Source organism: Sus scrofa, chromosome 6, assembly GCF_000003025.6.
Source record: "Sus scrofa isolate TJ Tabasco breed Duroc chromosome 6, Sscrofa11.1, whole genome shotgun sequence".
Classification (NCBI taxonomy): domain Eukaryota; kingdom Metazoa; phylum Chordata; class Mammalia; order Artiodactyla; family Suidae; genus Sus; species Sus scrofa.
Genome location: NC_010448.4, coordinates 36545449 through 36572028, shown reverse-complemented (window position 1 = coordinate 36572028; position 26580 = coordinate 36545449). Strand labels below are relative to the sequence as shown.

The following is a 26580-nucleotide window of genomic DNA, read 5'->3' as shown; positions in this document are numbered from 1 at the left end:
TGTACACTTGAAAATTGCTAAGACAGTAAATGAGTGCCCTCACCATAAAAAAAAAAGAAATAATAATAATTATGTGAGTAGATAGAGGTGTTAACTAACACTACTGTGGAAATCACTTTATAATATATACCCGGGTCAAATAACACATTGTTCACCCTGCAACTGCACAACATTATATGTCAATTTTACCTCAATAAAACCAGGGGAAAAGAATATATGTAACATGAATAGCACTGTCTCATCTAAAGCAGCCCAGATATAGGTAAACAAATGCACCCTCTCTTTTCCAACAACTCTGAAAAATCCTTTGCTTATATTACAAGGAGCACTCTTCTGGAAGAATATATTCTTTTTTCACAATAGAATTGTCTTCACTTCAAAAAGACAAATCCCCCAAAGTGAAACCAAGACATTATACACAGTTAGAGAGGACACATGTTTTATAGGCAATAATTCCATCCAAAATTTCTTAAATCATTTGATTAATGTACATTAATGACATGAGTATCATGGCTGCAGCTTTAGATTTATGAAACATTAGAAATCACCAAACAGAGACTCCCTAAATTTCTTGCCGAACGGCACCATATTTCACAATTCCACCTTCGTTTGCTTCACCTAACACTGCTCCAGCCATGCTTTATATCTTACTGCTCCCTGAGAAAATTTTCAGTTTTTCCTGCCTCTGGGTCTTTTCAATCACCATTGCCACAACCTGGAACAATAGATTATTTTAACACCCCTCTCTTCACTTGAAGAAACTTGAACTTCACTGTTCAGCCTTCAAGGTTCAGTTCAGATATTTCCTCCTCTGGGAAAACTTCTCTACTTACTTATCTATTTCCCCAAACAGATCTGTGGGCTTTATATCTCTCTTATTCATAGCCATATTCCCAAAAAATAGACAGTCCTTGGCACATAGTAGATGTTTGATAATAACATGTTGAATGAATGAATTGAATGAATGAATAACGATGAGTATGAGAGAAGTCTAAGATATAACTCCTCGCCCCAAAAAGGGAGAAATAAGCACACAATAATACATATAAAAATATAAAACCACAGCATAGTGTTAACCTTAGAAAACACACATACACACAAATAAGGACTTAAAGCTATGAAGTTAAACAAGAAAATAAAATGGAGCATGAAATTATAGATATACCCCCAAAAATATAGGCAAGGAAGAACAGAGGAATAATAAATAGAACAAACAAATAGAAGACAAAGAGCAAGGTGACAGACAAGTAAATTACATTAAATGTAAGTGGAGTAAACACAAATTAAAAAGCAGAGATTGTCAGACTGGGCATAAAAGCAATGCCCAGTGATATGCTGTTAGGAGAGAGTCATTTTTAATATTAAAGACATGAATAGGTTGAAAATAAAAGGATGGAAAAAGAAATACCAGGATAATAGTATCAGAATCGGCAATCCATAGCACTTTGAGAAACAACTTTACCAACTAGAATCAGTGCCTTCTAAGAATATGGTAAATATGGAAGAGGAAAAAAAACGTAACAGTGGAGAAACCTAACAGGCATTACCACAGCAAGCTGATCAAGGTCAACATCAATAGTAACACTATCAAGAGACACAGTTTTGGGGTGTGTGTATGTGTGTGTTTTGTCTTTTTTGTCTTTTTAGGGCCACACCTACAACATATGGAGGTTCCCAGACTAGAGGTCAAATTGGAGCTGCACCCACTGGCCTACACCACAGCCATAGCAACATGGGATCTTAGCCACATCTGCAACCTACACCACAGCTCATGGCAATGACAGATCCTTAACACACTGGGTGAGGCCAGGGATCAAACCCACATCCTCATGGATGCTAGTCGGGTTCATTAGCCACTGGGCCACAGTGAAAACTTCAGACACACAATTTTTTAAAAAAAAATTATAGTAAAATTTACAATTCCAGCCCCAGGCCCACTGGAGCCCCAAAGTCAGTCACCCCAGGACCTGCCTAATCCACCAGAAATCCAGCAGCAGCACTAGGACCTTCTGGAACCGTAGCCAGCTGCTTTGACACCTGAAACTTCCCACCAGGAGACCCATGCATGAGGCAGAGCTAGGCAGCCAAAAGATATGAGGGCATTCCATACCACCAGGACACCCACAGTAGTTGACCCTACCACAGAAGGGATCTTGTGGCCTGTGCAGGGAGATACCCTTAGAGCATATAGATATGGTGACCAGAGGAGAGTGTGCTGTTGGCCCCATAGGACATCACCTACATAAGCCCACTTCTTCGAGATCAGGAAAGTTACCCCTTACCTAGGATATAGAAATAAAAAATAGAAAATAAGGCATTAAGAGGTAACAGAGGGAGTTCCCATTGTGGCTCAGCAGGTTAAGAACCCAACCAGTATCCATGAGGATGTGGGTTTGATCCGTGGCCTTTCTCAGTGGGTTAAGGACCTGGCATTGCTGCAAGCTGCAACATAGGTCACAGATGTGGCTCGGATCTGTCATTGCTGTGACTGCAGCATAGGCTACAGCCACAGCTCCAATTTGACCACTAGCCTGGGAACTTCCATATGCCTCAGGTGCAGCCCTAAAATAATAGAATAAAATAAAATAAAATAAAGAGGTGACAAAGGAATACATTCCAAATGAAGGAACAAGATAAAACCTCAAAAGAAGAACTATGTGAGGTAAAGATAAACAAAAAATTTACCCCCAATAAAGAGCTCAAAGTAATGATATACAGATGCTCAGTGAACTCAAGAGAAGAAAAGATGAACATAGTGAGAAGTTTAATGGAAAAGAGTTAGAAAATAGAAATAAGAACCACACAGGGCTAAAGAATACAATAACTGAAATTAAAAATAAACTACAAGGAATCAACAGTAGATTAGATAATAGAGAGGAATGGACCAACAAACTGGAAGACAGAGTAGTGAAAACACCCAAGTGGAACTAAAATTTTTAAAAAATTTTTTTAAATGAAGAAGGTTTAAGAGGCTTCTGGAACAGCATCAAGCATATTAACATTCACATTAGAGGGGTCCCAGAAGGAAAGAAAGATGCAGAGAACATATTTGAAGATATAATAGCTGAAAATTTCCCTAACATGGGAAAGAAAACAGACATCTAGGTGCAGGAACCACAGAGAGTTCCAAACAGGATCTAATCAAAGGGATCCATTCCAAGAAACACTGTTAATTAAAATCACAATCAATAAGATAAAGAGAAAATCTTAAATAAAAACAGCAAGGAGAAAGCAACAAGTTACATACAAGGGAACTTTCATAAAACTGTCAGATGACTTTTCAGCAAAAACTTTGCAAGCCAAAAGAGATTGTCACAATATATTTAGAGTGATGAAAGGAAAAAACTGAAAGCCAAGAATACTCTACTGAATAAGATTTGATGTAGAGGTAGAGTTTTAGAGACAAGCAAAAGCTAAGAGTTCAGCACTACTAAACCAACATTACAAAAAAAATGTTAAAGGGAATTTTTTAAGGGGATAAAAAGACTACAACTAGAAATATGAAAATTACAAAAAGAAAATTTTCACTGGTAAAGGCAATTATATAGTAAAGGTAATATATCAACCACTTATAAAACTAACAGAAGTTTTAAAGGATAAAAGTGGTAAAATCAACTATATCCACAATAAGTAGTTAAGAGACATGCAAAAGAAAAAGATGTAAAATATGATGTCAAAAACATTAAACCTGGGGGAAAGAGAAAGTAAATATGCAAGACTGTTAAAATGTGATCAAACTTAAGAGATCATCAACTTAAAATAATCATCTATCTATAAAGGCTGTTATATACAAACCTCATGGGAACTCAGATCAAAAATCTGTAAAAACTCCAGCAAACTGAAGTCCAGGACCAGGTAATTTCACAGGTTACTTCCACAAAACACTTAGAGAAGAGTTAACATCTATCCAAAAAACTGAAGAGGGAGGAATTTTCTAAGAGGTCAGGATCACCCTGATACCAAAACCAGACAGACACCATAAAAAGGAAAATTACAGATCAATATCGTTGAGGAACATATGTGCAAAAATCCTCCACAATATGTTAGTAAATTGAATTCAACTATACATTAAAAGGATTTTGCAAAATGATCAAGTTGGACTTGATCTCAAGGATGCAAGGATGGTTCAATACCCACAAATCAATCAATGTGATATATCACATTAACAAATTATATATAAAAAACATACACTCATATCAATAGATACAGTGTAAAATTTTTTACAAAATTCAACATTACTTTATGATAAGAAAAAAAAACTTTCAAAGTTCCCATTGTGGCTCAGCAGGTTAAGAACCTGACATAGTGTGCATAAGGATGCTGGTTTGATCCCTGACCTCACTCAGTGGATTGCCATAAGCTGTGGTGTAGGTCACAGATGTAGCTTGGATCCAGTGTTGCTGTGGCTGTGGCATAGGTCAGCAGCTACAGTTCCTATTCAACCCCTAGCCTGGAAAAGTCCATGTGTCTACCACAGGTGTGGTGGTTTAAAAAAAAAAAAGTGCTTTCAACAAGGTAAGGAAACATACCTCAACATAATAACAGCCATATGTGAAAAGCCCACAGCTAACATCGTACTCAACGGTTTAAAACTAAAAGTATTTCCAGTAACATTAGGAGTAAAATGAGGATGCCCAATCTGGCCACTTTAATTCAAGGTATCACTGGAGGTCCTAGATACAACAATCAGACAAGAAAAAGAAATAAGTTGGAAAGGAAGAAGTAAAACTGTTATTTGCAGATGACATGATACTGTATATGGAGAATCCGAAGATGTCACTAACAACTATTAGAACTCATCAATGATTCAGTTAAGTTGCAGGATACAAAATTGATATGCAGAAATCTGTTGCATTTCTATACAATAATAAAAAACCATCAGAAAGAGAATGTAAGAAAATAATTCCATTCACAATTGCATCAAAAAGAATAAAACATCTAGGACTAAATCTAACCAAGGAGATAAAAGACCTATACTCAGAAATCTACAAGATATTAATGAAAGAAATTAAAGATGATGCAAACAAATGGAAAGATATACCATGCTTATGGATTGGAAGAACTAACATTATTAAAACGATCATATTACCCAAGGTAATCTACAGATTCGATACAATCTACATCAAAATACCAATGGCATTTCTCACAGAACTACAACAAAGAATTCTAAAATATGTATGGAAACATAAAAGACTCTAGCCAAAACAATCCTGAGAAAGAACAAAGTTAGAAACACCACACTCGCAGATTTCATACTAAACTGCAAGGTGACAGTAATCAAAATAGTATGGTACTGGCACAAAACAGATACATAGATCAGTGGAACAGAATAGACAGCCAAGAAATAAACCTACACTTATGTGGTCAATTAATCCAAGACAAAGGAGGCAAGAATATACAATAGGGAAAAGGCAGCCACTTTAATAAACGGTGTTGGGAAAACTAGACAGCTACATGCAAAAGAATCTAATTAGACTATTTTCTCAAACCATATATAAAAATAAACTCAAAATGGATTAAAGACTTAAATATGACATGAAACCATAAAACTCATAGACAAAAACTAAGGCAGCATGCTCTTTGACACTGGCCTTATCAAATATTTTTGGTTATATCTCTTCGGGCAAAGGAAACAAAATAAAAAGTAAACAAATAAACAAATGGGACTGCATCAAACTAAAAAGATTTTGCATAGCGAAAGAAACTATCAGCAAAATGAAAAAGTTACCTACTGAATGGGAAAAGATATTTGCAAACAAAGTATCTGATAAGGGGTTTATATCCAAAATAAACAAGAGACTTAAAATTCATCATAAAATTAAAAAAAAACTTTAAAAACCCAATTAAAATATGGGCAGAGAACCTAAAATAGGCATTTTTCCAAAGAAGAAATACAGTTGGCCAACAAGCACATGAAAAGATGCTCAACTTCACTAATCATCAGGGAAATGCAAATCAAAATTACAATATCATCTCACTTGTAATGGCTATCATCAAAAAAACAATAATAGCAAGTGTTGACAAGAATGTGGAGAAAAGGGAAACTTCATGCACTGTTGATGAGAATGTAAATTGGTGCACTCATTGTAAAAAACAGTATAGATTTGCCTCTAAACATTAAAAGTAGAGCTGCCATATACAATCCAGCGATTTCACTTCTGGATATTTTCCCAAAGAAAACAAAAACACTAATTCAGAAAGATATGTGCACCCCGATGTTCACTGCAGCATTATTTACAATAGTCAATATAAGGAAGCAACTTAAGTGTCCGTCAACAGATGAATGAATAAAGAGGATGTGGTATATATATTCAGTGAAATATTAGTCATAAAGATGAATGAAGTTTTGTCACTTGGGACAAACTGATTGGATCTAGAGGGTATTATGCTAAATGAAATAAGTGGACAGAGAAAGATAAATACCATATATTTAAACGTGGAATCTGAAAAACAAAACAAATGAACAAACATAACAAAACAATTCAGACTCATAGATAGAGAGAACAAACAGGTGGTTGCCAGAGGGGAAAGAGACAGTGGTGGGGTGAGTGAAATAGCGAGGGAGGTTAAAAGATATGATCTTCCTTACAAAAGACATCAGTCATGGAGATGAAATGTACAGCATGGAGAATACAGCCAATTATATTGTAATATCTTTGGTGACAGATGGTAACTAGACATCATGGTGGTCATATTGTAATATATAAAAATATCAGGAGTTCCCGTCATGGCACAGTGGTTAACGAGTCCAACTAGGAACCATGAGGTTGCGGGTTTGATCCCTGCCCTTGCTCAGTGGGTCAACGATCTGGCGTTGCCGTGAGATGTGGTGTAGGTTGCAAAGACGGCTCGGATCCCGCATTGCTGTGGCTCTGGCGTAGGCCGGTGGCTACAGCTCTGATTGGACCCCTAGCCTGGGAACCTCCATATGCCGTGGGAGCAGTCCAAGAAATAGCAAAAAGATGAAAAAAAATAAAAATAAAAAATAAAAATAAAAATATCAAATCACTATGTTGTACACCTGGAACTAACATAGTGATGTAAGTCAATTATACTTCAATATTTTTTTTAGGGCCGCACCTGCAGCATATGGAAGTTCCCAGGCTAGGGATCAAATTGGAGCTGCAGCTGCCAGCCTACACCACAGCTCACAATGCTGGATCCTTAATCTATTGAGCGAGACCAGGATCAAACCTGAGTCCTCATGGATACTAGTCAGGTTTGTAACCCACTGAGCCACAGAGGGAATTCCTTATACTTAAATTAAAATATATATATAGACACTGGGAGAAAATGCATCAAACTGCCAATGGTGGTTATCATTGGGGGTAGGGATTGTGGATGACTGTTGTTTTTTACTTTATGCTTTTATGTATTTCTAGTTGTCTGCAATGAACAGGTATTGCATGTAAAGCTGGAGAGAAAACAATAAATGTCATTACAGATTAAAGAATGTCAGACTTAGAGTGAAGTGGGGACATGGGGGAAGGCGGAGGAATTAAATCAGTGACACCAGTCAGGAGGCCATCCTAGGAACCCAGGGGAGACATGGAGGAGCTTGCACCACAGTGGAGGGAGTGGAGGGAGTGGAGGTGGTGAGAAGCTGTTAGATCTTGGATACTTTCACTTGCTTATTTGTTTTGAAACATTTTTTTTTTGCTTTTTAGGGCCACACTCACGGCATATGGAGGTTCCCAGGCTAGGGGTGCAATCCGAGCTACAGCTGCCGGCCTATGCCACAGCCACAGCAATCTCAAATCCAAGCTGCGTCCTCAACCTACACCACAGCTCACAGCAATGCCAGATCCTTAACCCACTGAGCAAGGCCAGGGATCAAACCCACAACCTCATGGTTCCTAGTCGGATTTGTTTCTGTTGCACCACAATGGGAACTCCTGTTTTGAAACTTTTTCTCATGCATGTTTTGATTTATCATAATTTTGTTTTATAAAAATTAGATATTATATGTTTCTTGCTTTTCTTGTCAATAAACTGTGGAAACTCAAAACAAATTTTTTAAGATTAAGAAGAGAAGAAACTTGCTGGTATAAATGTGATTCATTTAACTATGAAGACTAAATATACAGAATTTACAAAACAAGCACACATAATACATCAAAAACAAAAGTACAGCCCATCATTTAGAAAAGTGGACAGAAGGTATAAGCAAGCAATTAATTCACAGATGAGCCAGATATACACATACAAAAATGCTCAACTTTTGAGCATCAGGGAAGTATGAATAAAAACCTCAATCACAAAAAGAGCCATTTCTCATTCTTCAGATAGACAATATTAAAAATCCTAGAACTTGTAAGTCTTGGCATATATGTGGAGCACAGAAGATCTTAAATCCTACTGGTGTGGGTATAATTTGTACAACTATTTTATAAAGCAATCTGGTATTATCCGGTCAAGTTGAAGATTATCTTACGACTATTGCCAGCAACTCTCCCCCTTAGGTACATAAATGCTCTGAACAAATTACACCTGTTGGCCACATACAGAGTGGCCACCAACTGTGCAAGTCTCTTTTCACTGTCCTCACAAATTCCCTATCTCCGCTAGCCTCTCTTCTCTCATGCTCAAACTGTCAACAGTCTCGAAAAACTCAACAATCCACAGAGGATAGACTCTCAAGCACAAAATATCCTTGTGGCACCTCTATGGGACTATTCGTACCAACTCTGTTTGTAGCATCTTAAACATCCATCAACAGGAGAAATGGATAAATTGTACAATATAGATAATGTTACTATTCAACAGTAAAAATGAATGAACTAAATCCACAGGTCAACCTATGTGAATATTGTAAATTGAGAGGAAAAAAAAAGCAAGTGGCAGAAAAATTTATTCCCTCTAATAACCATATAAACCATGTAAAGTCCACATACTTGCAAGACAGTAATATATTCACATACTGATAAATATATGTGTGGTGAAAGCTCTTTTCTCCTAGTAGTCCTGATTCCTTTCATTGGGGAAATGGTATTAGAGACCAAAATCTGGGCACTAAGTGTGTTCTCTTTTAATGGGATATTGTTGTTTCCAGGCCCTCTCAGTTGACAAGCAACTAGTATATAGAGACATATCTGAAAGTATTTCTCTCTATGTAGTCATCTCAATCTGTTTTGATTTAAACCCAAGTTCCTACCGAGTCTCCAACTGTAAACCTGCTACTGAAATTATCATAATTCTGGCCTCTTCCACATGTTTATCTGTAAATTCCCACGGCAAAGTGAGAAACCTGGTTCTCAGCATCCCCCCCGTCATTTACTTAATTCAATTCCAGTATCAGAACCATCAACATGTAGTCCTGTGGGAAATGACATCGTCAACCAGAATACAGTGCTTCCAAGAGTACAGTACACTGTGGAAAAGGAGGAGAGGAGGAGTAACTCTACAGTGGAGAAACCTGACAAATGTTACTTCAGCCAGGTCATCAAGGTCAACATCAACAGTGATAAGTCATGTCGACACAATGTGCCCATGATACAATGGGATGAGAAGGCACTTCACCTCTGTGATCCTCCTCCCCCAAACCCATAACCTCAGTCTAATCCTAAGAAAAAACATCAGACAAATCCCAGTGGAGGGACATTCCACAGAATACTTGACCCGTCCTCCTCAGAACTGTCAAGGTCAAAAACAAGGGAAGCCTGAGAAACTGTTATAATCAAGAGGAGCCTAAGGAGAGGAGATGGCTAAATGTAATATGATATCCTAGATGGGATCCTGGAATAGAAAAGGGACATTCTGGGAAGACTAAGGAAAGTGAAATAAAATATGGATGTTAGTTAATAATATTGTATCTATATTTATTCATTAAGCATAATATATACACCCTACTATTCTAAGATGTTGATAAGGGAGGGAACCCCCCCGGAGGGAACCCCCCCATACTACTTTCACAACTTTTCTGTAAATCTAAAACTGTTTTTTAAAATAAAGTTTATTTTTAAGAAGTGAATTGGAGGAGTTCCCCCTGTGGTGCAGCAGGTTAAGGATCTGGCATTGTCACTGCAGCAGCTCAGGTCGCTGCCCTAGCACGGGTTGGAACCCTGGCCTGAGAACTTCCACATGCCATCGGCACCGCCAAAAAAAAAAAAAAAAAATGAACTGGAAAGATATACACCAATTTCAAGACAATGGTTACCTCTGGTTGGTGGAGGAATGAGATCTGGAAGTTCCGTGGAGATTGCCCCATGACATTGTGATATGTAATCATGTATTTCAGGATGTAAACTTTGGGATCGAGCTGTCAGTGCTCAGCATCACAGAGTAATACAGATCCCCTGTGCTTCTCAAGTTCGGCGGAAGGATACTTCAGGTCTGGCAAGAGGAAGGGGCTGGAAGGGTGTCTAATGAGAAGTGAGGCAGGAGCCCGGTGGCTGGAAGACAGAGGAGAGGAGAGGAGGAGAGCTGGAGCAAAAGCCCAGGTGGGACCCGGAGCTGAGCTGGGTGTGTGCTGCCTGCGTAGAGAGGCTCTTTTAGGGAACTATGTGCATGAGGCTTGGGCAAGAGTCAAGAGCGACAAGGCGGGGAACAGCAGTGAAGGGCTGTAGATCTGCTGCGGCTGATATGGACAGCAGCCTGCTGGTCCATGCAAAGGGCTAAGCATGGGCAAAAGTGCCCTGAGACCTTCCTCATAAGACTCCCATTGTCTGTTTACCAAAACCCTTCATAGCCTCCTCTACCCGAAGCGCCATGCCCTCCTGGCTTCTCGGGATGTGCTGCAGAAGACAGTGGGGAGCTGATAGCTGCTGCAAGGCTGCCAAGACTGAGAAAGGTAAAGAAATTGGCCTCTCAACCCCTGCAGGGGTCATTGGCTCCCCTAATATACACAATCCTCCTCTGACCAGAGAGGCAGGAAGAGGGAAATAATGGTTACACAGCCTTGTACATGGAGTCTTTCTACAGCATCCCATCTTCCATTCTTGCCACACCATATGGTCATGAACAGCCAAGCCGTGGTCCCAGACCAGCTGCCCACAGCTTCCCTGGTCTCTGGGCCACTTCCCTGCCTGCAGTGCCAAGCACCACAAAGAAGGCTAGAGTGAGCAAAGCAGAGGTGGGGAACAGGTTAGCTGATGAAGGCAAAAGAACTCCCTAGAGGTTCAGAAACTCAACTATTTGGAGGAGAGAGAATCATAGAATCGAAGAATTCAGAGAATCCAGGAAGACATTAGACATGGCAAACTCAGTGCCCTGAGTGAGAATCTCCTTCTGGCCAACCAGACTGTGATTCAGCAAGCTTGGCAACAGACCCAAGTCATTCTTTTCAAGACAACAGTATTTCTGTAAACAATGGATAACCTGCAGTATTTCTGCAAACAATGGATAATTTGAATCAAGTCATGAATGATATCAGACAAACCCAAATTCTGCAAAGCCAGTGGCTGTGCTCTTCAAACCTGTTAGTATCATGAAAGACATAGAAAGGCAAAGAGACACTCTAGGTTAAAGGCAACTCAAGAGACATGACAGCGAAAAGCAATGTGCAGTCCTATATAAACCTTAGACTAGGGAAAAAATAAGCGTGTTATTGGGATAACTGAGCAAATTTGAATATGGACTGTAGGTTACCTAAGAGTCTTACAGCAAAGTCAAATTTCCTGATTTTGACCATCATGCGATTTGATAATTGATAATATTGAGAATTATGATTATGTAAGAGAGCATCCTTATCCTTAGGAAATACATACTGAAGTCTTCAGAGATAATGGAGCAAGATGTCTGCAAATTACTCTCAAATTTGTCAGAAAAATAATAATTATGCATGGAGAGAGAATCTTAAAGCAAATGTGGCGAAAAACTAATTTGCAAATCAGAGTGAAGGGGAGTTAGGATTTCTCAGCATCATTCCTATTACCTTTCAGAACTTTGAAATCATTTCAGCATAAAAGGTTAAATAGCCCTAAAGGGGATAAACTGTTTTCTTTGCATGGACTGGAAAGCAATGGAAAGCGATCTGCCTGCCACGGTTGCTCTGCTCTCAGGGGCTGAGCAGACCGCATCTACTCCCTCTTCATGAAAACAACAGCTGTGTCCCTCTCTCCACCTCTAGCAACCCATTTGTGCCTTCTCTCCTGTCCAGGCTAAGCCTCACCAGTGCCTCCAATCCCGATCCTCCTTCTGGGAGGGTGGGCCTCCCCCTCCGAGCAGAACCCTTACCTCTGGCTTCTCTTATTTTCCTCACATGGCTAGTAGCAAAAAGTCCTGGCAGGGAGCTGTCATCAGCCTGTCTTAAGGAGTCTGGACTCTAAGATGCCAAACGCGGGATGCCAGGGCTCCCTGGCCAGGTTCAGGTCATCAGAGTGCATAGGAAATTGGGGCAGGGTGGTAATTTCCTCAAGCCTCCCCCAGGGAGTGCAGAGCCATGATTGCTTCAGGCCAGTTGGAAGCACTGCAGCTGGAATGGCATTTTGCTAAATTTGGCAGCCCCGGGGGGAAATTGAGACTTTTTTAAAATCAGGAAGTCTGCTTTGGCTAACATCTCTATCCCCGTCTGTCAAGCCATCCTCTGCCAGGAGTGAGGAGCTGCCTGGAGGGAGAAATCTGCTCACTGGCAATCATGGGGAGGGGGGGGACGGGGGATCGCTGATGAGAGCTGGAAAAAGCAAAGACTCCGCCAGGTCAGGGCCCCTGCAGCCACTGTGACTCCGTTCCTGGCCAGCCATGCTCCACTCGGAGCACCTGAGGGTTGGCAAGAGATGGAAAAAGGTCCCTAATGCACACCTCTGCTTGCTGGCAGGGGGTTGCTCACCTGACCTCAATAGACCAGAAAAGGCAGAAGCAGGAAGGTCTCATTTGAGAGCAGAGGACACCAAACTGTTAGGTCGTGGACTCCATACCATTTGCAAGTCCATGTTATTCGGGCTGCGCCAGTTTTTTAAATTTTCGAACTTGGAAATATTATTTAAAATGTGCATATCATCTCATTAAAAGAAAAAAAGATCCCTGGCTTTTGTCAAAAAATTGTGGCAGGGCGCCTGTGCTCTAGTTTGCCACAGTCCTTGCCATGCCTTAAGGTCTCCCTTGCTCTGGGGTCTGAGTGCCCCAGGCTTGATCATCACATTTGCCCTGCTGTTTTCCTTGCAGTGGATTCAATTTTCTCTATCCTTGTCTCACTCTCAAGATAAAGGACAAAAGATAGCTTGAGGGCATTTCAAGACCCACCCATTTAGCTCCATTTACGATCCATTTCTGCCTCTCTAACCCAGAAAATTAGCAATTAATAAGATCTTGCTTGAGAACTGAATTCTCAGTTTCCCTTGGTGCCTGTGTTAGAAGTCCTTTCTTAGGGCTCAGCCAAATGCAGATGCACTTTTTTTTTTTTGGTAGATCCACTTTTAATCATAAAACCCTTCCCAGACAAGAGATTATGGTCCCTGTTCCTCTCTTAACAAATCCAGTCTTCATTTTTATTTTTATTTTTTGGCTGTGCCTGCAGCATGTGGAGTTTCCAGGGCCAGGAATCAAACCCGTGCCACAGCAGTGTGACCTGAGCCACAGCAGTGACAACTCTGATCCTTAACCCACTGTGCCACCAGGGAACTCCTCCAGTCTTAATTTAAATCTACTAAAATTGCCAATATCTGAGGTTCTCGTACCCTCCCCTGCACCCCCCTCACCTGAACTTCCTCCTGGCCCCTGACCAGCCTGCAGCTCAGAGGAGAAACTCTGGGAATCTTCCCTCAGGCCCTGCCTCTCACCTCTCCTATCTGTCCAGCCCAGCTGTCCCCTGCACCCACATGGGCAGCCAGACCCGGGCTAGCACTGGAGAGAGGGGTGGAGAGAGGGCAGAAGGAAGCATGTGTAGGTGAGAGTATGTGTGGCCTGGGGCTTGCCCAAGTCCTCTCATCCCCAGAGGGCCCCAAACAGTGACCCGTGATGGGGTCTCCAAGTGAGGGCGCTCGTTCAGTTATAGAGATGCTCTAACAAGATTGGAGAAAGACGAAAACACCCATCGGACACCAGGGTGAACCACGCAGTAGCAGACCATGTATTTGAGTTTAAAAAAAAGATAAATCCTGTGATTAAATTGTGACCAGTACTGTGTGTGTGTGTGTGTGTGTGTGTTTGTGTTGTGTAGGGGCTTCATTTATTCCCGTAGCTTTTTTATATCCAATTTGGAAATCTCCTTCTGACATTTCTGTGGTTATTTTTAAACAACATAGCAGAAAAAAAAAAAAAAACATAGCAGGTGTTGGGGAAGGGGGCTCCCAAAATGGCAGTGCTCCCACCTCGGGCCTCCCCTGTGCTCTGGGGGCCCCAGGTCTCTGCCTCTCCCACATGGGAGCCACATCCACGTGGTGTTGCCCATCACAGCCTGTCCTGGGGATGAGAGGCAAGGGCCCTGAGGATAACCGAGGGTTGACAGCTACAGACAGGAGCTTCACCTGGGCAGGAAAGGCTATTGTCCCCGGGATGGAGGGAGATGAGGAGGAGGGATCAGAAGTCACGGGCTAGCGGGCGGTACCTGCTGATGCCTGGGTGTCCTTCTCTCCAGGGGACCTGAGATTCGACCTCCCTGCCCCGCCAGCCTGGAGCACTCCTCTCCAACTGCCCCATTCAACTGCCGCTTCCACCACGCCAACATTCCCTCTGCCCACATTAAAGGGCACTTCCCCCTCCCAGGATGGGCCTGGGGCACACAGTCCCCCTCCTTCAGTGACAGTCTAAGCTCATGTAAGCCACCCCCTCCCCAGCCTGTCACATCACCACCCTGTATAAGAGGAGGACATCCTTCCCCAGCGCCCGTTCTACAGACGAGGAGGCCAAAGATCAGAGGGCTTTCCAACCAGCTTGGGGCAAGCCCAAGACCAGTAGCCAAGTCCCCTGACTCCCAATCCAGAGACCTGCCTCCCAGAAGACATGCATCTCCTGCACTGTGTTCCTACAAAGAAGCAAATCTGAGATCAGAGGGTGGGGGATGGATCTTAAATTCATTCTTTTTGGGGGGGGCATTCAGAGGCTTGATATGGGATCTCCATTTGCAGACCAGGGTGAACTCAGGCCACAGCAGTGAAAGCACTTGCAGACCAGAGATCGACCCTGGGCCACAGCAGTGAAAGCACTGAATCCTAACCCTTAGACCACCAGGGAACTCCTTCATTCGTTCATTCATTCCCTCTTCACTAAACCAAAAATAAAATGTCATTTGAGCTTAATTTTTTTTTCTTTAATAAATGAAAGGTAAGTCTGGGACTGGCACTAACTCTTGGGTAGAAGTTTCCTGTTCCTCACACTTCAAGCCTGCAGACTCGGTAACATGGGTCTTTTCCAATTTCTTGACTTCCCCATAAGTGACCAGCCCAAGTGCCTGGCTCAGAACACGTGCCAGGCTCAGAGGCGGCTGAAGGACTCCACGATGGCTGGCGAGGGGTTGGGAGGGAGCCACATCCCTGAATTCAGAAATCACAAATCTCAATTCATTTTTAAGAGTTAGGTCCTCACGGTAGAAGGTCTCTGCTTGATGCACATGGATTTTATGACAAATTTCGCTGTGGTGTTCCAGCCTGCCAAGGCCTCTTCCTACTCTTCTCTTGGTCAATTCCTCCCCCTGCTGGCTGTTCCCGGCGCCTCCAGGGCCTGAGGATGCAATTCACGGAGAAGGCTGCCTTCACTCCCATGGCCCTTGGGGAGGTGGGAACCGAGGAGGGTCTGCAGAGAGCCGCCTTCCCACGAGGAAGGTTCCCTGGCCTCAGCTTTCCTCATGCGTGTCTAAGGGGTCTCCTTTCATTTGCCTTCTCTCCTTTCTGTATAAATGCAAATCGCAGCTAATAATATCACTTGACATTTGTAGAGTGATATCACACTTCCTTTGTGTATCAGGAAGTTCTGCATCCTTTTATTCCTTGATCTTCACAACAACCTCAGGAGCCCCTGGAAACAGTGCAGTCTCACTCTTACTGTTTCTTTTTTCTTTCTTTCTACTGTGTGTGTGTGTGTGTGTGTGTGTGTGTGTGTGTGTGTGTGTGTGTGTGTGTGTGTGTTTAGGGCTGCACCTGTAGCATATGGAGGTTCCTGGTCTAGGGGTTGAATCAGAGCTGCAGCTGCCAGCCTATGCCACAGCCACAGCAATGCCAGATCCGAGCCACATCTGTGACCACAGCTTACTCACCTCCCCAGATCCTTAAGCCACTGAGCAAGGCCAGGGATCTAACCTGCAATCTCATGGTTCCTAGTCGGATTCATTTCCACTAAGCTGCAACGGGAACATCACTTTTACAGTTTCTAAACAGATTCAAATGCTGTCAGGTTTATGCAAGGAGAATGATGGGCAGTGTTCCTCCAGGTACATGGATGCTCTGGCAGAGGTGGATCCCTACCAAGGCACGGTTTGGGTACCACATCAGGAAGATGTTTGGCCTATCCGGCAACAGATTGAAGGGTAGGAGTGATGGGGAAGGGCCGTGCAGCCTCTGTCCAGGGAATCCTTAAGAGAAGGATAGGTGAGCTTTCTGTCCCCAAGGAAGGCCAGGGCAACAAGGCCCAGCCAGGAAGAACACACCCCCTAAGGGGCTCGGGCCAGGGGTGGGTGAGGGTGGGGAGAATTCACTGTAGTACAAGGAGAAAATAAAGATATTAGAAGTCCTTTTTCAATTTGTCCTCATTCTTATAAAAATTCAACTGTGGTCTACAAATACGTTAGAACAGCAATGCACACATATATGCTATACCTTAATGTGAATAAATGTACCTTCCTGCATCCCGTCTGTGATGCTGTGTTTGGTGCACTTTCAGGAGGAGGATTTTCCAGCTCCGAGGGTCTGTGAGGGCTTTACTCCAAAGTCAGTCTCTGTCTGAAATCCTCCGTATTTCTGCCCTTCACCAGAAGCATAAAAAGCATGAACTCGATCAACTTCAAAACATGTTTAAATAATGTTTTAAGAAGCATGTATGTGTGTGTGCGAGAAAGGGAGAGAGGGAGGGAGGAAAAAAGAAAAAAGACAGAAGGAAATAAAGAAAGGAAGGAAGGAAAAGAAAGGAAGAAAGGGAGAAGGAAGGAAGGAAGAAAAGAGAAGGAAGGAAGAAAGAAGGAAAGAAAGAAGGAAAGGAGGATGGAGGGAGGAAGGAAGGACAGACACAGATCAGTGTGTGGGTTACACACAATTGACAGCACATAGTGGTTAAGGATAGCAATTCTGGCATCAGATCTGAGCTCGAAGTTTCTAAATTTCAATTTCTTCAGCTACAGTATGAGAACACTAACTTCAACACATTGTCAATTAATTGGAGATAAGACGATGCAAGTGAAAGGCTTAACTCTGTCTTTTCATTTTAATTAAAGTCTCATTGATTCACAATGTTGTGCCAATTTCTGCTGTACAGCAAAGTGACATATATATATATGCACACGCACACACACAAATATTCTGCATCCTTTTTCTTATATTATCTTGCATCCTGTTCTTCCCAAGAGTCTGGATATGGTTTCCTGTGGTCTCCAGTAGGACCTCACTGCTTATTCATTCTAAATGTAATAGTTTGCATCTACTAACCCAAACTCCCAGCCCATCTTACTCCCTCTCCCTGCCCCCTTGGCAACCACAAGTCTTAGCACAGTGTCTTAAACACCGTCATACTCAATAAATGGTAGCTATTATTTGTGAAGAATAATTTTTAAATTAGCAGGATCTCATAGGAAATAAGAATTCTGCCTTCTGAGCTGCTGTTGGAAACTGTCAGTGGAAAAACACAAAGTATCTGGAGTTCCCGCCGAGGCTCAGCAGTTAACAAACCCGACTAGTATCCATGAGGACACAGGTTCGATCCCTGGCCTCACTCAGTGGGTTAAGGATCCAGCGTTCTCGTGAGCTGTGGTGTAGGTTGCAGGCATGGCTTGGATCCCTCGTTGCTGTGGCTCTGGCGTAGGCCTGCAGCTACATCTCTAATTCAACCCCTAGCCTGGGAACCTCCATATGCCACAGTTGGGTCCCAAAAACCACAAAGTATCTGCTAAAGGAAGGAGTTTGGGCTTTTCAGTTGTGTTTGTTTGCCTATGAACTAAAGAGAGATGGGGGGGAGAGCAAAGTTGATGTCAGATGATTTTGTAAAGAATTTCGGAATTTGAATGGGCTTTTAAAATAGGACATGGAAGAAATATAAATGAGAGAACGAGCAATGCACCCATACAGTGAGTAGAGAGCAAACACAAAACATGGACCAAAAAAAAAAAAAAAAAAAAAAAAACCCTGTGTATTCTGGCTCAGCTCCGTGATGTACAGCTTCAGGACCTGAGAACATCTTAGCTGAGCCTGCAAATACAATGTCAGCCCCCGCGTGGAAACGATGACCCTCCAGTCTCAGGACAAGGACCACTAGGCTTTATTGTGCACAACTACATTTTTCCTTTAACTGGTTGGGTCATGAAGAGCTTGTAGTACCTCTTCCTTCCTGGTGCTAATTATTAAGGCACTCGGAGTGAAAACTCTCAGCCAGCTCTAGCAATGGTACACAATCTTACGGCATGCATTTCGTGGGAAATGATGTTTGTGGATGTGCCCTGTAAGCTGTGCATCAGGAACCAGGCACAAGCCCAGAATCATAAAGTATTTGAATGGGGGTGGGAATAAGGGGTGGGGAGCACATCAGTGAATGTTAAGAGGGCCAGGGACTCTGATGTTGGAATAGAAGCTTCTGGATCAGTCAGTTGTTGCTAGGGTATAGCACAGACAAAGCATTCAGGAACCAAGGGTTGGTCCGGGAAGATCATTATTAAGTCAGAAAATTATACTCCTCTTTGATGTCTGGAGAAATGGTTTTGTCCTGATGCTGCTCAGAGCTGCTGCAATGGTGGCGGGAACTGGGGAAGGGTGAGCCAAGTACTAGAGTTTGTGTGAAGGGGTCACCTCTGCTCTGAGCAGACTGTGCTGAGGCCTTTCTTTCCAGCCCTTGCTGCTTGCTCTGTGCTCACTTCCCTAGCCAGCCTGTTAAAAGCCAACAGTGAAGCTGTGAGCAAAAAAACCTGCTCTATCTGGGACTCAATTTCCCTCTATACAGTCAAGCCCTGAATTAGATGAGGGTTCTTAACCCTTTTTGTGCTGTGGATCTCTCTGGCATTCCAGGGCTCTCAGAACTGTTTCTAATGCATAAAATAAAGTACACAAGAGTGCAAAAAAAAACACAACTACACAGCAACATGGTTAGCAAAATATGTGTGAAACCTCAAAATCATATATTGTAATAGCAATGCTTCTCTATTGATGCATTAAATAACATGATCTAGCAGTAGATCAAATAACTACTATAATTTCAAAGCAGTGATGCATATAAATGATATTTTGAAGCATCAACTAATTGAAATGAGATATAGGAAGATCCGTGGTTTCCACTGAGGACAGAGTCAGAGTGCTAATACTATTATAGTTTGTTGCCTCATTCAGAATCAATGGAAATCCTAAATTTCAGTCAGTAAAAATAAAGACATCATTTTTTCCCCATGCAAATTCACAGTTCCCCTGAATCTAGCTAAGGAGTCCATGGATCACAGGCTAAGAACATCCAGATTGCAACTGCTTCTGACTCTGAAATAATTAGATTCCATAAAATGGGATAGAATAGGACCTTCAGGATCATGGTTGAAATGCTATGATCTTAACAGTTGGCACCACCTACTGTAGGGAAGAAACTTTTTGTTACAGGAACTGCCTTTGAAATGAAGTAAAACCCTAGGGTCCTTCCCGCCTCCACCCACCACCACCATGCGCGTGTTTTCTGCGTGCTTTTTGTCTGTAGGAGAACTTTAGTCGAAGAATAAGTTTAATCAGAGAAGGGAGAAAATGTAGACATAAAAGGAAAACAGTCAAAGGAGACCAAATAAAAACAGTTTAGTCATTAAGCAACGTCAAAGAAGTTTAGTTCATCCTCAAAGGTTGTAGATACTATTCTGAGCATATCCTGTGAGCTGTCCTAGAGATACAGAAATCCTCACCCAGTGGAAGAAGTTAACTACAAGAAGAACAGACTGCAGCCGTGACATAAGCTGCCACCATTCTGAGAAGTGGCCTCAAAGAAATGAGAACAAACCAGTCCTAGAACTGAAGACTAATTGTACTTAAAACAATCAAGATGGGGCTTAACAGACCACAGCCTCATGGTCCTTGACCCTCTGGGCCACCAGGGAACTCTGAGAAAAGGCAAATTCTTTTTTTTTTTTTTTTTTGAGTTGCAAATATTTTCTTTTTCTTTCTGCTCAGTAATGTTTTTTTAATAGTTATTTCCCCAATACAATTTTTTTCTACTGTATAGCATGGTGACCCAATTACACATAAATGTACACATTCTATTTTTGCATATTATCATGCTCTGTCATAAGTGACTAGACATAGTTCCCAGTGTTATACAGCAGGATCTCATTGCTAATCCATTCCAAAGGCAATAGTTTGTATCTATTAACCCCAAGCTCCCCTACCACCCCACTCCCTCCCCCTCCCGCTTGGCAACCACAAACCTGTTCTCCATGCCCATGAGTGTCTTTTCTGTGGAAAGGTTCATTTGTGCCATATATTAGATTCCAGATATAAGTGATATCACACGGTATTGTCTTTCTCTGTCTGACTTACTTCACTCAGTATTAGAGTCTCTAATTCCAACCATGTTGCTACAAACGGCATGATTTTGTTCCTTTTATGGCCAAGTAGTATTCCATTGTGTATTTATGCCACTGCTTAATCCATTCATCTGTCAGCGGACATTGAGGTTGTTTCCATGTCTTGGCTATTGTGAATAGTGCTGCAGTGAACATACGGCTGCATTTGTCTCTTTCAAGGAATGTTTTGTCTGCATATATGCCCAAGAGTGAGATTTTTCTGAGATACCTCCATACTGTTTTCCATAGTGGTTGTACCAATTTACACTCCTCCCAACAGTGCAGGAGGGTTCCCTTCTCTCCATACCCCCTCTGGCATTTGTTATTTGTGGACTTATTAATAATGGCCATTCTGATCAGTGTGAGGTAGTATCTCATGGTAGTTTTGATTTGCTTTTCTCTAATAATCAGTGACATTGAGCATTTTTTCATGTGCTTGTTGGGCATCTGTATATCTTCTTTGGAGAAATGTCTATTCAGGTCTTTTGCCCATTTTTCCATTGGGTTGTTGGTTTTTTTGCTGTTGAGCTGTATAAGTTTGTGTATTTTAGAAATTAAGCCCTTTTCAGTTGCATCATTTGAAACATTCTCCCATTCTGAAGGTTGTCTTTTTTTTTTTTTTTAATGGTTTCCTTTGCTGTGCAAAAGCTTGTCAGTCTGAGAGTTCCCATCGTGGTGCAGTGGAAACGAATCCCACTAGGAACCATGAGGTTGTGGGTTCGATCCCTGGCCTCACTCAATGGGTTAAAGATCAGGCATTGCCGTGAGCTGTGGTATAGGTCACAGACACAGCTGGGATCTGGCATTGCTGTGGCATAGGCGTAGGTGAGCAGCTATAGTTCCGATTCAGCCCCTAGCCTGGGACCCTCCATATGCAGCCCTTAAAAAAAAAAAAAAAAAAAAAAAAAAAAAAGCCATGTCAGTTTGATTAGGTCCCATTGGTTTATTTTTGTTTTTATTTCTGTTGCCTTGGGAGACTCACTTGAGAAAACACTTGTAGGGTTGATGTCAGAGACCGTTTTGCCTATGATCTCTTCTAGAAGTTTGATGGTATCTTATCTTATGTTTAAGTCTTTAAGCCATTTTGAGTTTATTTTTGTGCATGGTGTGAGAGTGTGTTCCAGTTTCATTGATTTACATGTGGCGATATAGTTTTCCCAGCACCATCTGCTGAAAAGACTGTCTTTTCCCATTCTATATTCTTGCCTCCTTTGTCAAAGATTAATTGACCCTAGGTGTCTGGGCTTATTTCTGGGTTCTGGGTTCTCTATTCTGTTCCATTGGTCTGTATGTCTGTTTTGGTACCAGTACCACACTGTCTTGATGACTCTGGCTTTGTAATATTGCCTGAAGCCTGGGAGAGTTATGCGCCTTGCTTGGTTTTTGTTCCTCAGGATTGCTTTGGCAATTCTGGGTCTTTTATGATTCCATATAAGTTTTTGGATTGTTTGTTCTAGTTCTGTGAAAAGTGTCATGGGTAATTTGATAGAGATTGCATTGAATCTGTAGATTGCTTTGGGTAGTATGGCCATTTTTACAATGCTGATTTTTCCAACCCAGGAGCATGGAATACCTTTCCATGTCTTTGAATCCTCTTTAATTTCCTTGATTAATGTTTTATAGTTCTCAGCATGTAAGTCTTTTACCTCCTTAGTCAGGTTTATTCTCAGATATTTAATTTTTGGGGGTGCGATTTTAAAAGGTTGTATTTTTTACAATTATTTTTATATTATTTTTGAAATATCAAATATCAATTTTTGAAATTTATTACAAAATAGTTCAGATGCCCAGACATGTATAAAGAATTAAAAAAATAAATTTGTATACCCATCACTCAACTTAAGGAATAATATATTACCAATACTCTTTTTTTAAAAATACTATTTTTCAAACAGTTCTGCTCTATTTCTTGGAATCAATGGTTCTCAAGTTTTGCTGCATATTAGATTCACCTACAGGTTCAAAAATCCCAGTGCTCAGTCTCTACCCCAAACCAATGAAATCAAAACACCTAGGAATGAACATCAATGAGGGCTTTTTGTTGTTTGTGTTTTTCATGGAATGCAGCAGCTGGATATGGGATTTCAATTCCCAGACCAGGGACTGAACCTGGGCTGCTGTAGTGAAATCACTAGACTGCCAGGGAAATCCCAAATCCCAAACCAACCAATTTTTGGTTTTTGTTTGTTTGTTTATTTTATTTATTTATTTATTTATTTTTTGCTTTTTAGGGCCACCTTACAGCATATAGAAGTTCCCAGGCTTGGCGTCGAAGCGGAGCTACAGCAGCACGGCCATAGCAACACAGGATCCAAGCAGCATCTGCAGTCTATACCACAGCTCACTGCAACGCTGGATCCCCGAGCCACTGAGTGAGGCCAGAGAGCAAACCTGCATCCTCACGGATACTAGTCAGATTCGTTTCCACTGTGCCACAACAGGAACTCTCCAACCAGTATTTTTTTTAGACACTTGGGGTGACTCTAATGTGCAGCCAAGGCTAAGAGCCAATCCCCTCTCCCTCAGAGAGGCTGCTCTGGGGGGAGGTGTGTTGAGTTCCCCAAGATCAAGCAGAGATGGGCTCTAGCCCTTGTCTTCAGGGGTCAGTGCTTTCCCAGAGTCTCAGCGGATCTAGAGCCAGAGGCAGCAGGGCTGTCTCTGCATTTTTGGGAAGAGCCTGCCATCTGCTGGCCACCTGAAGGAAAACAGTCCGCTAACTGGCCCATTGCTAACTTGGGTCAAGCATCAGGGGCAGCAGCCCTCCGTGGCTGGAGAGCTTTCTCGAGTGTGTTGTGTGAAGCTGCCCCATGGCAGCTCTGGGAGGGGGCAGAGCAGGGCTAGTAGAGTCACTTTCAACTTGCAGACAAGCATCTCTGATCCTGCAGAGTTGTGACAGGCTGGGAGCAGGCGGGGCCCCGGGATCAAGAAGGAAAAGGAAAGGATGGAGGGGAAGGGGGTCAATCAGTCAGAAGGGTTTTTAAGGGAGAGAAGACATTCACCTGGGAAACACCTTGGGAAGAGGAGCAGGTGCTGCCTAAGGACCAGGAAGGGCACAGAGGTGAGGTCCTGCAATTGCATCAGCCCTGTCATAGGTCATTCCCGCAAGGCTTTGTTTGCTGTTCTCTCTGCCTGGCACAGTCTTTCTCGCCCCAACCCCCTTCATCTGGACAAATATTTGGTCACTTTTTTCAGGTCTCAGTAAACAGCAACCTCACTTCCTCCAGGAAGTCGGCTCTGATGGCCCCCATCTCCAATACCCTGTTCTTGCCTCTGTCACTTAGTTCTGGAACCTCCTGTTTCCTCGTTTATGATTTACTCACTCTCAGGAGGGCACATGCCATGATGGCAGGGACATTGTTACATCCCCAGTGCCTGCCCCAGGGCAACAGAGTAGGAAATATTTGTTTACTGAATTGATTTTTCTTATGGCAAAATCAGACACTGTAATCTGGAAACAAAAGGAAAATACTTTGAAACATCTTTCCTTCCAACCATGAGGCCTCCCTAGCAGTGAATTAAAAATACTTACTGTTTATATATATATATATATGTATATATATCTGTAACCATTTGTGGGTGGGGGTCAACAGATAACCATATTTCCAGTTGGCATATTTTATAAATTAACTCTTCCTCCCCCCCCCCCGCCCCTTTTCAGCTGCACTCACAGCATATGGAAGTTCCCAGGCCAGGGATCGAATCTGAATCCTTAGCTGCAGTAATGCCGGATCCTTAACTCACCGCAGTGGGTCTGGAAATTGAACCCACACTGCCAGAGAAACCATACCAGATGCTCAACCCACTGTGCCACAATGGGAACGTCTATAAATTAATTCTTATTTCACCCATCTATTCTCCAATTAGTAAACAAATATGGTAGATGGCTATTGTTTTGGACTTACCCAGCATCTATTTCTATTCTTCCTTAATGTAGGAAGAACACCCCAGTTTTGTTGGGGGAAACAACCCCCTCCATTCTCCATCCATGTGATTCAGGGCAGCTGACTATCCCCAGGCCCAGGTGTGATCATGTGACTTGGGCCTGGCCAGTCACTGTATCTCACCAGGCTTGCATGTGATTGGTTCAGGGATGAGTACATGACCCAAGGTGGCCCAGTGAGGTTTAGCCCCAAAGTTTTTGCTGGAATCCTTGGAGAAGGAACATTTAGTACAGAGCTGGTGGGATATGAGCTTAGAGTCACTGGCAGCCATTCTGCCACCATGAGGAGACAAGGCCAGAGATGAAGAAAGGAAAGTAGAGCTGAGAGAAGAAAGGCAGAGTCCGAGAGGCAGATAGCCTTTTGATCCTGGCCCTTAATGCAGAATTTTTCTAGAACTTTCCATTATATGAGCTAATAAAGTCCCTTTTATTCAGAAAGTTTCACGGCTTTGCTGTTCCCTGCAGCTGAATAGTACGAGCTAACAGAAAGCAGAACAGAGAATGAGACTTTTTCTTCCTTTTATTTACTTTTTTTTTTACAAAATCAGTCCATCATTTGCCACACTTTTAACACCAATCAGAAAACTATAAGCTTAACCCTTATTGAACCATGGAGAGCCCCATTTCAGGTTTTGCTCCCTCAACATCCTTTTCCCTCCCATCACCAGCACCCCTGAGCACAGTCCAGCCCTGCTTTCCAGAACCTTCTCTGCACAAGGAGGTTGCAGACCGCAGCCCCCCACCACACTCCAGTGCACCATGATGGGTTCAGCCACCCGCCTTCATGGGGTCCCCATCCTCAGCTCGGTGATGAATTGGCTGTTGCCAGCAGGGCTGCGAACACAGACCCTGGCTTCTTCTGCAGGACCTCAGGCCTATCAAACTCCACCACCTGGAGACAGAGAGAGGAGGGGAAGAGCCAGGGCACAGCTCAGCTCGGTTGTGAAGGAGCTGAAGACCTCCTTCGGCCCCGACCTGGGTGCCATCCTCCCAGCAACCCCACCCACCCAGGGAGGGAGGGTGTCCCCTCACCTTCCCGTTGCCCATGACCAGGATACGGTCACAGCTGAGGACAGTGGACACACGGTGTGCAATGACCAGCACTGTGCAGCCCTGGAACCATTCACGGATTGTGTGCTGAATCAGGGCATCAGTCTCCAAGTCGATGGAGGCTGTGGCCTCATCAATAAGGATGATCTGATGGATACAAAACAGGGGTGAAGGTAGCCCCCTCAGGCTGAGACCTGGATCTAGTCCTGGGTCTACCACTAGTTCACCAAGCACCTTAGCTGGGAAATGAGATATTGGGACCAGGTGCAAAACCAACTTTGAGCTCTAAGTTATCCATCATATCATGAAGAGAATGTTGGGTCTCAACCAAGAGTTAACTCTTCTTTAATGACTGGAGAATTAAGTTCTTGAAAGTGAAAATGTGACAGTGGCGACTTTTTTTTTTTTTTTTTTTTTTTTTTTTTTTAGGGCATATGGAGGTTCCCAGGCTAGGGGCTGAATCAGAGCTACAGCTGCTGGCCTACATCACAGCTCACAGCAATGCCAGATCCTTAACCCACTGATCGAGGCCAGGGATCAAACCTGAGTCCTCATGGATACTAATTGGGTTCATTAACTGCCGAACCACAACGGGAACTCCAACTTCTTATTTTATGAACTGCCTTCTGAATTAACCTAGAGCAATGATCCTTTACAGGTGGGCCATGCACTCATCCTGGGTGGCCCAGGAGATGGCGCAGCCAGTACCAGATAAAAGTACTTTTTACTTTAACGTTTTTGTATTTCTTTCATCAACAAGGCGCATTAGAAAAATCTAACTGTGGATAAACCTACTGTTCACTTTAACAGTTTTGCATGGCTTTCATGAGCAATATGCATTCGAAAAATCTAACTAGTCCAGGGAGAACGATTTTACAAATGTTCCTGTATACGCTGGGGCCATTTTTATTTTTCATTTTTGGCTGCCCGGTGGCATATGGAGTTCTCTAGGCAGGGATCAGATCTGAGCTGCAGTTTCAACCTACACAGGAGC

The 26580-nt window shown here is 42.6% G+C and overlaps 2 protein-coding genes across 4 annotated transcripts in view; both read right to left on the bottom strand.

The window, feature by feature from the left end:
• The window catches only part of ABCC12 (ATP binding cassette subfamily C member 12), a 93400-nt gene extending 81016 nt beyond the window's left edge, over positions 1-12384 (bottom strand). Inside the window, exon 1 of the mRNA XM_021094234.1 lies at positions 12175-12384. The gene's annotated coding sequence lies outside the window, so the exon portion shown is untranslated. The remainder of the gene's footprint in view (positions 1-12174) is intronic.
• The window catches only part of ABCC11 (ATP binding cassette subfamily C member 11), an 84800-nt gene continuing 83259 nt past the window's right edge, over positions 25040-26580 (bottom strand). For all 3 annotated transcript variants that reach the window (XM_021094228.1, XM_021094230.1, XM_021094229.1), the window contains 2 exons: positions 25569-25733; positions 25040-25428 (listed from right to left, as the gene is read on the bottom strand). In XM_021094228.1, coding sequence (XP_020949887.1) covers positions 25336-25428; positions 25569-25733 — 258 coding nt within the window. In that variant the 3' untranslated portion in view covers positions 25040-25335. The remainder of the gene's footprint in view (positions 25429-25568; positions 25734-26580) is intronic.